General features: G+C 38.4%; 1 protein-coding gene across 5 annotated transcripts in view; it reads left to right on the plus strand.

Annotated features, from left to right (window-relative positions):
- Positions 1-18,457, plus strand: part of APOOL (apolipoprotein O like) — an 89,134-nt gene that overhangs the window by 68,113 nt on the left and 2,564 nt on the right. For 4 of the 5 annotated variants that reach the window (XM_050776415.1, XM_050776416.1, XM_050776418.1 and 1 more), the window contains exons 7-9: positions 216-329; positions 492-609; positions 13,368-13,719. In XM_050776415.1, the coding sequence (XP_050632372.1) occupies positions 216-329; positions 492-609; positions 13,368-13,456 (321 nt within the window). In that variant the 3' untranslated portion in view covers positions 13,457-13,719. Of the gene's footprint in view, positions 1-215; positions 330-491; positions 610-13,367; positions 13,720-18,457 lie in introns of those variants that run through there. The other variant, XM_050776419.1, reaches the window with a different exon arrangement.

Raw genomic sequence — 18,457 nt, forward strand, 5'->3', positions numbered from 1 at the left:
GGAGGCTGAGGCAGGAGAATGGCGTGAACCCGGGAGGCAGAGCTTGCAGTGAGCCGAGATCGCGCCACTGCACTCCAGACTGGGCGACAGAGCGAGACTCCGTCTCAAAAAAAAAAAAAAAAAAAAAAAAAAAAAAAAACCTGACAAATCTAAAATACATTTTTAATTTTAACTTTTAAAAATATGTTATTTGACTTACTTTTTGTTTTAATTAGGTAACAGGGAAAAAGATATATGCTACAAGCCAGCAAATTTTTGGAGCAGTTAAATCACTGTGGACAAAAAGCAGCAAAGAAGAGTCACTCCCTAAACATAAAGAAAAAACTAAGGTAGAGTTTACATGGAGCAAGGCGGTCAACATTGAGTTTTGTTTGGGTGGGTGTTGGCTTGTAATGAGGGTACTGGACAGAGGTCGAGGATAAAATGAGAAAGTAGATGAAGGAATTAGTAAAATGATTTACTTATGAAGGAAAAATCTATTTGGTAAACAGCTAGGATCCTCTGTCGAAATAGAAGTACCTGCAAAAACAACTGACGTCTTGAAACACTCAGTGCCCTTGCCAACAGAACTCAGCTCTGAAGCGAAGACCAAATCAGAATCCACTTCAGGTTTGTTGGGTATAAGTTAATTTTGTTTTCATTCTTTTCTTAAATAATTTGATTGCATTATCATTAGTGGTTTGAACTAAGATGTGTTCTCCCCATAAATATTTTGTCTTTTTCAATCTGTGGTTTGTGTTTCTTTTTAGGTTATGAGGTACTTAGGTACCTGCAATGGCTTTTAATTACCACATAGTTCATAATATAGATCTTTGTATGTGAGTATATAGAGTAGCACCAACACGTTGATTGGGTGAAGCATTTAATATAACTTTATAAATTTGAGCTATTTTATCAGGTGGGGGAAATGGGCCTTTCTAGATTCTGTAATTTTAAAGGGATGAGTCACACCTACATAAAGAAATGTCAGCTTCCATTTTTTGTGCTATTTACCTATCAGTCTCCCTGTCAATCTTAAGACTGTTTTTTTTTATTAAGTTTAGTTTTATTAAGTTTAGGCACCAAAAGAACTTTCAGCATCAAATAGTAGAAATATCATCAATTATAATAGTTATAATGTTGCTGGTATTCCATACTGGCAATAAATACTTTGTGAAACCAAACAGTGACAATTATACTTTCTAAACAAATACTGCCATGATTTTACTGTGATCACAGAGAAGGTGACAGAGTGTTTAATACCATTTTGACAATGTATTCTTACGGATTTGCATAGGTTTATCTATATGTACAATGTGAATTGTAAAACCCGTTGTCTTATTGCAAAGGAAAGGTGACTAACTCAGAGGTTGGGGAATAATAATATCCACCCTGTATCAAACACATACTGTGATGCAGAGAGCTAGAAGTATATTATGTTATTCAGCCCTTACCCACAAAACAAAACAAAAACCTCTGCTGGATCGGTAATTATTCCCATTTTATGATGAAGAGACTGAGACTCAGGGAGCTAAAATAACTTGCCCCAAATCATATAGCTTGTGAGTAGCAGAGTTGTGTTTATGGCCTAGATCTTCTTGACATCAGAGTCTAAGCTCTTTCCATTGTGTATAGGTTATCTAATTTAAAACCGGAATTTAGTCTCTAATTTCAGCCCCCTCCTCTCACTTAATCTTCATAAAAACTGTCACTGAATAACAAACCTGATTTGAGTTTTACTGTTTTCCTCTGTCTTCTCTCCTAACTAATCAAGACAAGTTTTACAGTTTTTAGACTCTCTGACTAATCTGCAGGTGACCATATTCTCACAAGAATATAATGTATGGTCATTTTTCCAAATGCCTGTTAATTCCAAAGTATCTTTATGAAGATGAAACATACTACACCTTAACAGTGGGACCAAAACCTTCCAAAGCTAATGTCTTTTTGTTCACACATCTAGATTCTGGAACCCTTTATTTGCCTGTCTTGGGTGACGTGGTATATGAAAAGCATTCTATCGAGATGATGCAGAGGGAGAAAGAGATGCCAGTGCTACTCATTCTTATCATATATGTCTTGGTCAGTTTGAGCTGCTGTAAAAAATACCATAGACTGGGTGACTTATAAACAACAGATATTTATTTCTTACAGTTTTAGAGACTGAAATTCTGAGATCAGGGTGCCAACATGGTCAGGTTCTGGTGAAGGCCCTTTTCTGGCTTGTAGACAGCCTACTTCTCATTGTGTTCTCACATGGCAGAGAGCAGAGGGAAGCAAGTTCTCTCAAGATTCATAAGGGCACTACTGATCCCATTCACGAACGTTCCACCGTCATCACCTCCTCTAATTCTAATCACTTCCCAAAGCTCCCCACCTCCTAATACCATCACAATGGGGGAGATAGGGTCTCAACATGTGAACTTTTGGGGCATACCAACACCCAGTACATAAAAATATATCATTTGGAGTTTATTATACAGTATAACCTTGGGATTCACCATTTCCACGTTTCATATGTAGAATAAAACAGTTTTTTTTCACCATGGGAAACAGTAGTGATTGTGAGCACAGGTTATAGAATAACACTTGAATCAAAATCCCAGATCCAGCATTTACTAGTTCTGTTACCTGGGACAGGTTATCAAACAGTTCAAGCCACAGTCTCCTCATCCAACAAAAAAGGGACAATAACAGTTCTCACATGGTTGTGAGGATTACATGAGATATTGCATGTAAAGCACTAACTACAATGCCAGGGACATACTAAAGGGTATCAGTGGGTATTAAAATATATCATTATTATCATTTGCCTAGAGTAATTAGCCATTTTGATGAGAAACAGATTTTCACTGAGCATACTTAAGGAGCAAGTCACTTACCTAGTGAGCCTAGCCATGGCTACCACTTATCACCATACAGAAGAGATAGGGTGTACTGTTCAACTATATGTTGTGGCTCTGAATATGAGTTTGGTGGTTCTCTACCATCTCATGTACATTAATGGAGAAAATTGTTATTTTGGGAATCACAAATTTAGAAATTTGGTGTCATAGACCTCTTCAAGAATCTGATGAAAGCAGAATGAAATCTCTCACAGTCTTACAAAATTAATGTCCCTCTAAAGCAGAAGTTGAGAAACTATGGCTCGTATGCCAATTCTGACTCGACTCACTATTTTTTTTTAGGTGATAAATATGCAAAACCTATATTCTTTATTTTTTTAAAAAATTCTACTTTAAGTTCTAGGGTACATGTGCACAACGTGCAGATTTGTTACATAGGTATGCATGTGCCATGTTGGTGTGCTGCACCCATTAACTCATCATTTACATTAGATATTTATCCTAATGCTGTCCCTCCCCCATCTCCCCCACCGCAAAATAGGCCCCTGTGTGTGATGTTCCCCACACTGTGTCCAAGTGTTCTCATTATTCAGTTCCCACCTGTGAGTGAGAACATGCGGTGTTTGGTTTTCTGTCCTTGTGACAGTCTGCTTAGAATGATGGTTTCCAGCTTCATCCATGTCGCTACAAAGGACATGAACTCATCCTTTTTTATGGCTGCATAGTATTCCATGGTGAGTATTTGCCACATTTTCTTAATCCAGTCTATCATTGATAGACATGTGGGTTGGTTCCATGTTTTTGCTATTGTGAATAGTGCCACAATAAACATATACCCAGTAATGGGATGTCTGGGTCAAATGGTATTTCTAGTTCTAGATCCTTGAGGAATCGCCACACTGTCTTTCACAATGGTTGAACTAGTTTACACTCCAACCAACAGTGTAAAAGCGTTCCTATTTCTCCACATCCTCTCTAGCACCTGTTGTTTCCTGACTTTTTAATGATCGCCATTCTAACTGGTGTGAGATGGTATCTCATTGTGGTTTTGATTTGCATTTCTCTGATGGCCAGTGATGATGAGCATTTTTTCATGTGTCTGTTGACTGCACAGATGTCTTCTTTTGAGAAGTGTCTGTTCATATCCTTCACCCACTTTTTGATGGGGTTGTTTGTTTTTTTCTTGTAAATATGTTTAAGTTCTTTGTAGATTCTGGATATTAGCCCTTTGTCAGATGGGTAGATTGCAAAGATTTTCTCCCATTCTGTAGGTTACCTGTTCACTTTGATGGTAGTTTATTTTGCTGTGCAGAAACTCTTTAGTTTAATTAGATTCCATTTGTCTATTTTGTCTTTTGTTGCCATTGCTTTTGGGGTTTTAGTCATGAAGTCCTTTCCCATGCCTATGTCCTGAATGGTATTGCCTAGGTTATCTTCTAAGGTAAAAGGTTTTAGGTCTAACATTTAAGTCCTTAATCCATCTTGAATTAATTTTTGTATAAGGTGTAAGGAAGGGATCCAGTTTCAGCTTTCTACATATGGCCAGCCAATTTTCCCAGCACCATTTATTAAAAAGGGAATCCTTTCCCCATGTCTTGTTTTTGTCAGGTTTGTCAAAGGTCAGATGGTTGTAGATGTGTGGTGTTCTTTCTGAGGCCTCTGTTCTGTTCCATTGGTCTATATCTCTGTTTTGGTACCAGTACCATGCTGTTTTGGTTACTGTAGCCTTGTAGTATAGTTTGAAGTCAGGTAGCATGATGCCCCCAGCTTTGTTCGTTTGGCTTAGGATTGTCTTGGCAATGTGGGCTCTTTTTTGGTTCCATATGAACTTTAAAGTAGTTTTTTCCAATTCTGTGAAGAAAGTCATTGGTAGCTTGATGGGGATGTCATTGAATCTGTAAATTACCTTGGGCAGTATGGCCATTTTCATGATATTGATTCTTCCTGTCCGTGAACATGGAATATTCTTCCATTTGTTTGTGTCCTCTTTTGTTTCATTGAGCAGTGGTTTGTAGTTCTCCTTGAAGAGGTCCTTCACATCCCTTGTAAGTTGGATTCCTAGGTATTTTATTCTCTTTGTAGCAATTGTGAATGGGAGTTCACTGATGGTTTGGCTGTCTGATTGTCTGTTATTTGTGTATAGGAATGCTTGTGATTTTTGCACATTTATTTTGTATCCTGAGACTTTGCTGAAGTTGCTTATCAGCTTAAGGAGATTTGGGGCTGAGACGATGGGGTTTTCTAAATATACAATCATGTCATCTGCAAACAGGGACAATTTGATTTCCTCTTTCCCTAGTTGAATACCCTTTATTTCTTTCTCTTGCCTGATTGCCCTGGCCAGAACTTCCAACACTATGAGGAATAGGAGTGGTGAGAGAGGGCATCCCTGTCTTGTGCCAGTTTTCAAAGGGAATGCTTCCAGTTTTTGCACATTTAGTATGATATTGGCTGTGGGTTTGTAAGAAATAGCTCTTATTATTTTGAGATACGTTCCATCAGTACCTAGTTTATTGAGAGTTTTTAGCATGAAGGGCTGTTGAATTTTGTCAAAGGTCTTTTCTGCATCTATTGAGATAATCATGTGGTTTTTGTCATTGGTTCTGTTTATGTGATGGATTCCGTTTATTGATTCGTGTATGTTGAACCAGCCTTGCATCCCAGGGATGAAGCCTACTTGATCGTGGTGGATAAGCTTTTTGACGTGCTGCTGGATTCGTTTTGCCAGTATTTTATGGAGGATTTTCGAGGATGTTCATCAGGGTATTGGTCTAAAATTCTCTTTTTTTGTTGTGTCTCTGCCAGGCTTTGGTATGAGGATGATGTTGGCCTCATAAAATGAGTTAGGGAGGATTCCCTCTTTTTCTATTGATTGGAATAGTTTCAGAAGGAATGATACCAGCTCCTCCTTGTACCTCTGGTAGAATTTGACTGTGAATCTGTCTGGTCCTGGACTTTTTTTGGTTGGTAGGCTGTTAATTGTTGCCTCAATTTCAGAGCCTGTTATTGGTCTATTCAGACATTCAACTTCTTTCTGGTTTAGTCTAGGGAGGTTGTATGTGTCTAGGAATACATCCATTTCTTCTAGATTTTCAAGTTTATTTACGTAGAGGTGTTTATAGTATTCTCTGATGGTAGTTTGTATTTCTGTGGGGTTGGTGGTGATATCCCCTTTATCATTTTTTTTATTGCATCTATTTGATTCTTCTCTCTTTCCTTATTTATTAGTTTTGCTAGTGGTCTATCAGTTTTGTTGATGTTTTCAAATAACCAACTCCTGGATTCATTGATTTTTTTTTTTTTTGAAGGATTTTTTTGTGTCTCTATCTCCTTCAGTTTTGCTCTGATCTTAGTTATTTCTTGCCATCTGGTAGCTTTTGAATTTGTTTGCTCTTGCTTCTCTAGTTCTTTTAATTGTGATGTTAGGATGTTGATTTTAGATATTTCCTACTTTCTCTTGTGGGCATTTAGTGCTATAAATTTCCCCGTACACACTGTTTTAAATGTGTCTCAGAGATTCTGGTACATTGTGTCTTTGTTCTCATTGGTTTCAAAGAATATCTTTATTTCTTCCTTCGTTTCGTTATGTACCCAGTAGTGCTTCAGGAGCAGATTGTTCAGTTTCCATGTAGTTGTGCAGTTTTGAGTGTGTTTATTAATCCTGAATTCTAATTTGATTGCACTGTGGTCTAAGAGACAATTTGTTGTGATTTCTCTTCTTTTACATTTGCTGAGGAGTGCTTTTCTTCCAACTATGTGGTCAATTTTGGAATAAGTGCGATGTGGTGCTGAGAAGAATGTATATTCTGTTGTGTTGAGGTGGAGAGTTCTGTAGATATCTCTTAGGTCTGCTTGATGCAGAGTTGAGTTCAAGTCCTGGGTATCCTTGTTAACCTTCTGTCTCATTGATCTGTCTAATATTGACAGTGGGGTGTTAAAGTCTCCCATTATTATTGTGTGGGGTCTAAGTCTCTTTGTAGGTCTCTAAGGACTTGTTTTATGAATCTGGGTGCTCCTGTATTGGGTACATATATATTTAGGATAGTTAGCTCTTCTTGTTGAATTTTTCCTTTACCATTATATAATGGCCTCCTTTGTCTCTTTTGATCTTTGTTGGTTTAAAGCCTGTTTTATCAGAGACTAGGATTGCAACCCCTGCTTTTTTTTTTTTTTTTTTTTTTTTTTTGGTTTCCATTTGCTTGTTAGATCTTCCTCCATCCCTTTATTTTGAGCCTATGTGTGTCTCTGCACGTGAGATGGGTCTCCTGAATACAGCACACTATTGGGTCTTGACTCTATTCAATTTGTCAGTCTGTGTCTTTTAATTGGAATATTCAGCCCATTTACATTTAAGGTTAATATTGTTATGTGTGAATTTGATCCTGTCATTATGATGTTAGCTGGTTATTTTGCCCGTTAGTTGTTGGAGTTTCTTCCTGGCATCGGTGGTCTTTACAGTTTGACGTGTTTTTGCAGTGGCTGGTTTCGGTTGTTCCTTTCCATGTTTAATGCTTCCTTCAAGATCTCTTGTAAAATAGGCCTGGTGGTGCCGAAATCTCTCAGCATTTGCTTGTCTGTAAAGGATTTTATTTCTCCTTCACTTATAAAACTTAGTTTGGCTGGATATGAAATTTTGGGTTGAAAATTCTTTCCTTTAAGAATATTGAATATTGGCCCCCACTCTCTTCTGGCTTGTAGAGTTTCTGCTGAGAGATCTGCTGTTAGTCTGATGGGCTTCCCTTTATGGGTAGCCCAACCTTTCTGTCTGGCTGCCCTTTACATTTGTCCCTTCATTTCAACCTTGCTGAATCTGACAATTATGTGTCTTGTGTTTGCTCTTCTCGAGGAGTATCTTTGTGGTGTTCTCTGTATTTCCTGAATTTGAATGTTGGCCTGCCTTGCTAGGTTGGGGACGTTCTCCTGGATAATATCCTGAAGGGTGTTTTTCAAGTTGGTTCCATTCTCCCCATCACTTTCAGATACACCAATCAAACATAGATTTGGCCTTTTCACATAGTCCCATATTTCTTGGAGGCTTTGTTCATTTCTTTTTCCTCTTTTGTTTCTAAACTTCTCTTCTTGCTTTGTTTCATTAATTTTTCATTAATTCAATCACTGTTACCCTTTCCTCAACTTGATTGAATCAGCTATTGAAGCTTGTGCATGTGTCATGTAGTTCTCGTGCCATGGTTTTCAGCTCCATCAGGTCATTTAAGGTCTTCTCTACACTGTTTATTCTAGTTAGCCATTCATCTAATCTGTTTTCAAGGTTTTTAGCTTCCTTGCGATGGGTTCGGACATCTTCCTTTAGCTCAGAGAAGTTTGTTATTAACGACTTTCTGAAGCCTACTTCTGTCAGCTCGTCAAAGTCATTCTCCGTCCAGCTTTGTTCCATTGATGGGGAGGAGCTGCGATTCTTCGGAGGAGAAGAGGTGCTCCTGTTTTTAGAATTTTCAGTTTTTCTGCTCTGGTTTCTCCCCATCTTTGTGGTTTTATCCACGTTTCGTCTTTGATGCTGGTGACCTACAGATGGAGTTTTTGTATGGATGTCCTTTTTGTTGATGTTGATGCTCTTCCTTTCCGTTTGTTAGTTTTCCTTCTAACAGTCAGGACCCTCAGCTGCAGGTCTGTTGGAATTTGCTAGAGGTCCACTCTAGACCCTGTTTGCCTGGGTATCACCAGCGGAGACTGCAGAACAGCAAATATTGCTGCCTGATCCTTCCTCTTGAAGCTGTGTCCCAGAGGGGCATCCGCCTGTATGAGGTGTCCTGACTCACTATTTTTGTATATTCTGCAAGCTAACCATGATGGTTGAAAAAAATCAAAAGAATAATATTTCATAGCAAGTGAAAATTACATGAAATTTGGATCTCAATGTCCAGAAATGACATTTTAATTGAACATACCCACACACATTGATCTATGTATTGTCTATGGCTGCTCTTACACTACAGTGGCAGAGTTGAGCACTTGTGACAGAGACCATATGGTTCACAAAGTCAAAAATATTTACTACTAACCTTTTGCAGAAAAGTTTGCTAATTCCTCTTCTAGAGAGAGGGGATGTGCCACATATGCATGAGTCATGTCTCCCTCATGGTAGTTGCCAGATTTTTTGTGGATTCAGAGACTAAATAGCTAAACTCAAAACCTCTTAAGGGCAAAACCGGATTTCCTACAGTTTTTTGGTGCTGTGGAGACAGAAACTAGTCAGACTGTCAGTCAGAAGCTTGGGAGTGCCATACCTGAACTGGGAGGAACCAGAGGTTAACTGACTCTTACTAAAATTAGAACGCAGCCCAGACCCAGCTCAATGCCTGACTAGATTGAGATAGTAAGTGTTTTGCCCTTTCTAAAGAGATAAAGGGCACCCCTGTCTGGTGCCCTTTATCTTCTGGAGCTTCTACCTTTCTTTTATACAAAATGTCCACTATACAAACAAACAAAATACTAGTTATGCAAAAAGGCAAGAAGATGTGACTGACAGTCAAAAGAAAAAATAAATAAATATAACAATAACAGCAGACCCACAGATGACCTAAATATTGAAGTTAACTGAAAAGGACTTTAAAATAACTATAATTAATACATGAAATAGAAAAAAGAAATGATGGACAAAATGGATGAAGAGATGGAGAATGTCACAGGGACTTGGAATCTGTTAAAAAAAAATTCTAGTGGACATTCTAGAAGTGAAAAATACAGTACCCAAAATTAAGAACTCATTGGATGGGTTTAACAGATGACTATATACCAGAAAGCACAGAATTAATGAATTCAAAGACAAATCAATAAAAAATAGCCAAACTGAAGCACACAGAGAAAAAAGGAATGGAAAAGTTTGAGAAAGTACTTTATAGTGACTAGTGTCTTTAAGTATTTGAGTTGCTAAGAAGCTGCATGCTGAATGTTACCCTGATTTTATACACAAGAAACCAAAAGAGAATTTGTAACAATCCTAACTTCACTCTGTAATTTATTAGTTATCTGTCCCCTTTTTTTGTACCTAACTTGCCTAAAATATCAATGAGATAACATGTGAACTAAATTATCACATGTTATTTGAGATATAATTCAGTGATGTCTTATAACTTTAAACATATTTCTTTCCTATTTGTTATAACACCAACTTTTTGAAAAAATCTTCAAAAAGCTTTAAGCAGAAATGGTTCTTATTAGAGAGCAAACATAAAATTGCGAAGGAATGCATTATGATGATTAGGGCATTCAGATTCAAGAAGAGTTTTATGACAGCTTATTCTTTGGGAGGGTAAGAGAGCCCTTAATCCACTCAAGAAATGAAGAAATTTCTAAGAAAGATACAATTCTTAGTTGCTTATAAGAGCATGAGATGAAATGTGTTTTGTGTGTGTGTGTGTGTGTTTTTTTTTTTTTTTTTTTTTTTTTTTTTGAGATGGAGTCTCACTCTGTCACCCAGGCTGGAGTGCAGTGGTGTGATCTCGGCTCACTGTAACCTCCGCCTCCCGGGTTCAAGCAATTCTCCTGTCTCAGCCTCCCAAGTAACTGAGACTACAGGCACCTGCCACCATGCCCAGCTAATTTTTTGTATTTTTAGTAGAGACGGGGTTTCACCATGTTAACCAGGATGGTCTTGATCTCCTGACCTTGTGATCCGCCTGCCTCGGCCTCCCAAAGTGTTAGGATTACATACTTGAGCTACCACGCCCGGCCTTTGAGATGAAGCTTTTTAAAAAGATAGAAATCAAATGACAGGCTAAGTGGTTCTAAACCAGAGGGATCCATATCACAATTACTTGAGGGTTTTGCGCTGTTTTTCAAAATTCATAGGTCTAGACTCTATGAAGAATTATAAATCTGAATCTCCAGAGGTGAGGCCTCTAAGCAGGTGGATTTTAGGAAGAGCTTTACAGAGGATTCTTTTACATACTACTCTCGCTAAGAATCTCTGTTTTAAGTTGTGAATAAATTAAAATCTTGAAGCCTTTTAAGAAATTTTGAGGAGTGATCTAAAGGCAAAAAAATCTTTCTAATTCAGGAAATTGGTGTAAGGTAGATCTTTCACCAAACTTTGGACAAGAATATAAATTAAGGAAGTATTTAGAAGTGCTAAATAACTTAGTTGATGAACACTGTTAAGCAAATTTGACACATTGAGATTTATATAAAATAATTATTTGTCACATGCCTACTATATAGTGTTTTCTGCTTGATAAAAAAACTTGTTGCACCATTCTTTTCACTTGTACTGAGCAATGGTACCCACCAGATGGCAGTAGAGATACAGCAGAACCACCAGTGGATTCCTAACCATTTTTTTTGCTACAAACTCTTCTCAGAATGTTTTCAAATGCAGAAAGTAAAACACATAGTAATGTATGAACTTCCTTAAGTGTATTAAACAACAGCATCTAACAATAAGTCTAATGACTTTTAATTTTTAAGTAGCGGTGAGTGTGAATATTTTGAGATAATCTGCAACTATAATGTAATAAGATACCTGTGATTTCTGTTGGTGACAAAGAAATCTGAGGCACTGCTGTTACTATTGTGTTTTGTTGCCTGTATTCATTATTGAAGAAAATGTCCATTTAAGTCAGAGGTAAGTGAAAATAATGACAAATTTTCCTCATCCAAGTTAATAGATTACATGAGTTCTATAACATACCCCCAAAGAGACAAGAGGTTAAGAATTTATTCTGTGGAGAGCTGCATTACCTGTACCATCATGAATACTAATTACTTATGAATCTGGTTGTTTGGTTAATATATTTGGTGATGAAGTTACACATAGGTGTGTCACACTGTAAAATACATTTTAGAAAAGATAGGTTTAAGATAAATCATTGTATTCCAATTTCTCTCCTTTGTTTTCGTTATAAAACTGGAAACTAAATTCTTTTATGCAGAAAAGGTATGGTTCCCAAATGTAATAAAATTAATTTTAAAATGAATCCTATTTTGAACGTATTTAAAATAAAAACAAATTTCTGAAAAAATGTTTGTAGTATTATGTCATAAAGTAAATATAAAATAGTTGTCTCTTGCCTACTTACCATGCACAAGGTATTATATGCAGCAGTTTGTGTGCATTATCTTGTTTAGTACTAAAACTAGTTGTATGAGATTTTTACTGCTACAAACATCATTTTAAAGAAGAGCCTGGGTTGTTATGTTGGGGTCAGGCAAATGTGGATTCATTCCTGGCTCCACCACATATCAGCCAAATGACTTTGGTCAAGTTACTTAACCTCTCCAAATTAAAATTTTCTTATCTGTAAAATAAGGACAATGTAAAAATAGTATCTACTTCATGGTGGGATTATGAGATAATGCATGAAAATAACTTAGCTGCTTGCCGGGGACACAGGAAGCCTGTCAAGTTCACCAGTGATCCACACTTTGCCAAATCCAGGAGTTGATTCTCAATCTCCATCTTATGCAATCCATCAGTAACCTTTGACACAGGTTAAATTCCTTCCTCCTTCAAACAATATCTTCACTTGGCCTGTGGGATATCTCTTGCTCTTGGTTCTCTTACCTCATTCACTGGCTTTCCACCTTAGTCTTCTTTCCTACATTCTCCTAACCTTTTTAACATCTCCTAATCTTAACTCATTTGTACTCAGATGTTAAATAAGCAATTCAAATTTAACACATCCAACACTTAATGATTCATTTGTTTTCCCGTAAACCTGCTTCTCCCACATTTTCCTCTATCTCAGTAAATGTCACCTCCATTCTTCCGGTTCCTCAAGTTGAAGAGTTTCGCTCATAAGACATAGTCAATCCATTTAGGAAATCTTGTCCATTCTACCTTCAGCATTATCCAGAATCTGGTACCTTTTCTCCACTTCTACGGCTACCATTGTAACTAAAGCCCTCAGCATGTCTTTTGGAGTACTGTAATTGCTTTCTAACTGGTCTCCCTGCAGTTTCCCTGTAGTTTCTTTTCCCCATAGCCAAGAGTGATCTTTTTAAAAAACATAGCATCATTCACTCCTCTACTCAAAATTGTCCAGTAGCTTCTCATCTCACTTAAAGCCAAAATCTTTACCATGGCCCTATGTGACCTAGCTTTCCATTGTCTTTTTGATGACATCTCCTATCATTCTCTCTCTCACTGCCTTGCCGCCACCCCTACATACACCACATTTGTCTACTCTGTTCCAGCCATATTGGTTCCTCAGATATACCTCAGGTCCATTACACTTGCTGTCTGCTCATCCTGGAAGGCATTGCCTGCTGGTATCTATAAGGGTGCACACCCTCACCTCCTTCAGTTCTCAGCTCATATATCACCTTTTCGGAAGGCTTTCCCTGGCTGCCCTATTTAAAATTACAAATCACTTAAGCACTCCATATATCCCTCCTTGTTTCATTTTTTCACATAACACTTAACCATCATCTGATATATATTTAATTAGTTTGTCTCACCTAACTCAAATGTTAGGTCTATGTCACCAGAGATTTTTATCTGGTTTGTTCACTGCTGTCTTCCCAGTGTGAAAAATAAATTTGTTAAGTGACTAATTTTTTTTTTTCATTTTAATACTTTATCAGGTGCAACACAGTTTATGCCTGACCCCAAGCTCATGGATCACGGGCAGTCCCACCCAGAAGATATAGATATGTACAGCACTAGAAGCTGAAGTAGACTGCATACAGAGACTACATAGAAAACTACAAGATGTGTGACGTTGCAAATAATGATGAAAAAAATCATGTAATGGGTAACTGATACATAGAGTATTACTTAAACCAAGTTTTTCCCTTACATATCCAAATGTACAATTTGATAAATTACATAAGTGGTTAACAGACAAACTGAATGCAATGCAAACAATGTTAAATGATTGATGAGGAGACTTAGGTAGAAGTATTAGCTTGCATTTGATGACCTTTAAGGGCATTTTAAAAAAAAATGAAGACATGAACTCCAGTGAGATTAAAATCTGAAAATACATATATGTATGTATAAAGACATACATATTTATACATATAAACATATATTTCTGCTCTAGCTTTCCCAGACTAATGTCAGTTAAATTAGAATGGTGTGTGGAAAGATGTGTTTCCCTCTTTTTTTTTTTTTTTTTTTCCCGTTTCCTAGAGCTGGAATAAAATATCTATGTTTTATGGGACTTAAGCTTGGCTTTGTCTCTTGGTTTTGTTAATGTTATTCCTCTTAAATATCTGAAAACATCTCTAAGTCTTTGAGAGGGCCATATGCTACACAGGCTTCCTAATACTGCTTGGCAGTCCTTCTACTGGTTCCTGAGTGGTTTACTATTGTTTTCCCTAGAAGAGGTATTACAAACCTTTTATTCTCCTCAAACCTCTTATAACTGTCAAAGTTGACTGTGCCTCCTGTTTCATAGAGAAGAAAGTAAATTATTAGACATGACCATTCCCAACTTCTTCCCATCTACCTTCAAGACTTACCTCTTTTTAGCCATGCATCCCCCTTTCCTAAGACATACTTCTCTTTGTGTTCTTGATCTCATTCGTTCCTATCTAAGACCATATTCCACCCTGTTTAATCTCCAGTCTTTGGTTTCTCTTTTTACTAGTTTCTTTTCCTCCACTTCTACATAGCTGCAGGTGTTCTCTGTCTTAAATCAACAATAACAAAACAAGACAAAAACCTTTCCTTAACTTGACCTCTCCCCTTGAACTATTTTTTCTCTCTCCTTCCTATAATTGTTATACTTCTTTAAAAAGTACTTGTTACTTTTTGACAAAAGTAAATATTATGCCTTTTTTCCCTACTTTCAAGTCCTCTCTGCCTTGTGACATTCTGACCTCCATACCTGCTTAAATTTTTTTGAGATGGGGTCTTGCTCTGTTGTCCAAGCTGGAGTGCAGTGGCACAAACACAGCTCACTGCAACCTCCACCTTCCAGGATCAAGCAATCCTCCCATCTTACCCTCCCGAGTAGCTGGGACTAAGGCACCCGCCACCTTGCCTAATTTTTTTGTATTTTTGGTAGAGACAGGACTTCACCATGTTGTCGAGGCTGGTCTCGAACTCCTGAGCTCAAGCCTGTGCCTGACTCAGCCTCCCACAGTGTTGGGATTACAGGCGTGAGCCACCGCACCCAGCCCCTACCTGAATTTTTATGTCATTATTGACTCTTCACCACTATCTCCATGAAACTCACTTATCCCTTTGCTTTCTATTTTTCCTGCTTTTGTTATTCTTCATTTTTTTCTCTTGCTCTGAATCCCTTAAATGCTGAGGCTGCTCAAGTTTCATCCCTAGTCCTATTTTCTTTTTTTTTTTTTTTTTTTTTTTTTTTTTTTTTTTGAGACGGAGTCTCGCTCTGCCGCCCAGGCTGGAGTGCAGTGGCCAGATCTCAGCTCACTGCAAGCTCCGCCTCCCGGGTTCACGCCATTCTCCTGCCTCAGCCTCCCTAGTAGCTGGGACTACAGGCGCCCGCCACCGCGCCCGGCTAGTTTTTTGTATTTTTTTAGTAGAGACGGGGTTTCACCGTGTTAGCCAGGATGGTCTCGATCTCCCGACCTCGTGATCCGCCCATCTCGGCCTCCCAAAGTGCTGGGATTACAGGCTTGAGCCACCGCGCCCGGCCCCCTAGTCCTATTTTCTCATTCTATATGCACTCTCATTTTCATTTAACAGACTTCACTGGCTTCAGCCACCATTTGTTTTATTATTCATATCTTCAACCCCCATAGCTCTCTAGTGCTGTAGACCTTTATTTCTACTTATTAGTTATATTCATCTAACATCCCATAGATATGCCAATGTCAATATGCCTAAAACAAAATTGTCTCTACCTCCCACTCCTTCAAATCTATTCTACCTTCTCTAATCCTATAATTACTCTCCCTCAAGTCATCATCATCACTTTTCTGGGTTACTGTAGTAGCCTTCAGGCTAATTTGCTCACTGTCAATCTTGCTTTCTCTCATTTCAGAATATGTTCTGCTTGCAGGTGACAGTAAACTAGTTAAGTACTTAATATTAGCTTAAGCAAAAAAAAAAAAAAAAAAAAAAGCCCTATTTATAGCCTAGAATTAGGCAGTATAGGGTTGGGACAGTGGCTTATTGGTGCTATTAAGGACATAGACTTTTTCTCTTTCCACTCTGTACTCTACAGCATGCTGGTTTGTCACCTCATGGTCACAAGATGTCTGCTGTACCTCCAGGGAGCAGCTACACATTCAAAGTAGGAAATAGCAGATAAAAATGTACACAAGATGCTTCTGACTCCCTTTTATCAGAAAAGTAAATGCTTTCTTAGAATCTCCTCAGAAGACCTCTGTGTATATCTCAACCAGTACTTGTCATATAGCCACACACTTAGCCTAAGGAAGATAGGGAGTAGGGAAATCGTGTTTATTTTCCCGTGATGAGGAAGGCAAGGGGTAAGGGATTGGGAACAGGTCATACAGTGTCTGCTACCCTATTCTTCTAACCTATTTGTCTATTATGACATAGTTGTCTTCCTGACAACTATAATGAATAGTGGTCTTTCTGAAATCTTTAGTGGCTCATCATTGCTTGCAGAATCAAAGCTCCTTAGTTTGATATACAAGGCCCTTCATATCTGATTCCAGCTTACCTTCTAATCCTATCTTCCCTCTCCTTACCCACCCTACTGCTAATGTGTATTATACTGTCTTTATGATATACCATTTGTTTCTTGAACATGCCTTGCTATTATTGCCTCTTTCTCTGCGTGTGCTAGTGTGTCCTCTTAGAATGTTCTTCCATCTTATCCTGCTCCATATTCTAACTTCTACCCATCCTACAAGTCCAATTCCGGTGTTGTGTTCCCTCTCTCAATCCTCTAGGGTACAATTTAGATGTTCTCTCTTCTAGAGATAGGATCTTGCTATGTTGCCCAGGCTGGTCTCAAACTCCTGGCCCCAAGTGATCCTCCCACCTCAGCCAACCAGACATAAGCGACTTTGCTCGCCTTTTTTTAAAAATTGAAGGTATATGATATGGTCGGGTATGGTGGCTCACACCTATAATCCCAGCACTTTGGGAGGGCAAGGTGGGTGAATCACCTGAGGTCAGGAGTTCGAGACCAGCCTAACCAACATAGTGAAACCCTGTCTCTACTAAAAACACACACAAAAAAGTACAAAATTAGCTCGGCATGGTGGCGCATGCCTGTAATTCCAGCTACTTGGGAGGCTGAGACAGGAGAATCACTTGAACCCGGGAGGTGGAGGCTGCAGTGAGCGTAGATCATGCCATTGCACTTCAGCCTGGGCAACAAGAAGAAAACTCAGTCTCAAAAAATAAACAAATAAAAAATAAAGGTATATAATATGTCTTAGATTTGATGAAATATGAGTGTGTTTGAGATCTGATCCAAGGTTTTAAAAAAATCATTTCAAATACTGGAGATAAATTCTGAGGAGCTTACTTATGAAAAACTAGCAAGTGATAGGTGGTATTTATAGATACGGTACTTACACAATTTATGTAATTAACATTTTCTCACAGACAAGGTTCCTTGTGGATATCATTGAATAATTTTTGTGTAGTTTCTATGCCCATGAAGTGCCTGGTAGGTAGTAGGAATTCACATGTTCTGCTATGCTGGTTGCAGCACAGGACACAAAAGTTAGAATTATTTCAAAGGACTTACACTCTACTAGGAAAGAGGGAAACAGAAATACAGTGTTGTATGTGGTATCTTCCCTAAGATAAGCACAACCAAAGAGCTATGGATGTTCAGAGGTAGAATGTAGTACTGGGATGATGTCAAGGAGGCAGTGGTACTTAAGCTGCTCAAGGTAGGGAAGCAGTTTACTTGCTAGTTTTTCATAAGTAAACTCTTCAGAATTTATCTCCAGTATTTGAAATGAATTTTTTTTTTTTTTTTTTTTGAGACAGATTCTCGCTCTGTTGCCCAGGCTGGAGTGCAGCAGCTCGATCTCGGCTCACTGCAAGCTCCACCTGCCGTGTTCACCCCATTCTCCTGCCTCAGCCTCCTGAGTAGCTGGTACTACAGGCACCTGCCACCACGCCCGGCTAATTTTTTTTTTTTGTACTTTTAGTAGAGATGGGGTTTCACCGTGTTAGCCAGGATGGTCTTGATCTCCTGACCTCATGATCTGCCCGCCTCGGCCTCCCAGAGTGCTGGGATTACAGACGTGACCCACTGTGCCCAGCCTGAAATGAATTTTTTAAAACCTCAGATCTGAATATATTCAAACACCAATATTTCATCAAATCTAAGGCATACCATATACCTTTAATTAAAAAAAAAATGCTGAGCAGAGTTGCTTATGTCTGGGAGGCTGAAGTGGAAGGATTGCTTGAGGCCAAAAGTTTGAGACCAGCCTGAGCAAATAGCAAGATCCTGCCTCTAAAAGCAAACAAACAAACAAATGCTGCTAGTTACGTTTATTCCAACATCAGATACGTCAGACTGTGAAAGAAGCAGCATCTTAAATCTGATGAAATATGGTAGGTAAAAAATAGCGCAAGGCTAAATATAAGTGACTTTTAAGTTATCTGTTCTTTTCGATTATCACTACTGCTACTAGCCATTAGAATATTGGTTTGGATAGGCCAAGTGCAGTGGCTCACACCTGTAATCCCAGCACTTTGGGAGGCCGAGGCGGGTGGATCACAAGGTCAGGACATCAAGACCATCCTGGCTAAC

Source organism: Macaca thibetana, chromosome X (assembly GCF_024542745.1).
Source record: "Macaca thibetana thibetana isolate TM-01 chromosome X, ASM2454274v1, whole genome shotgun sequence".
NCBI classification, from domain to species: domain Eukaryota; kingdom Metazoa; phylum Chordata; class Mammalia; order Primates; family Cercopithecidae; genus Macaca; species Macaca thibetana.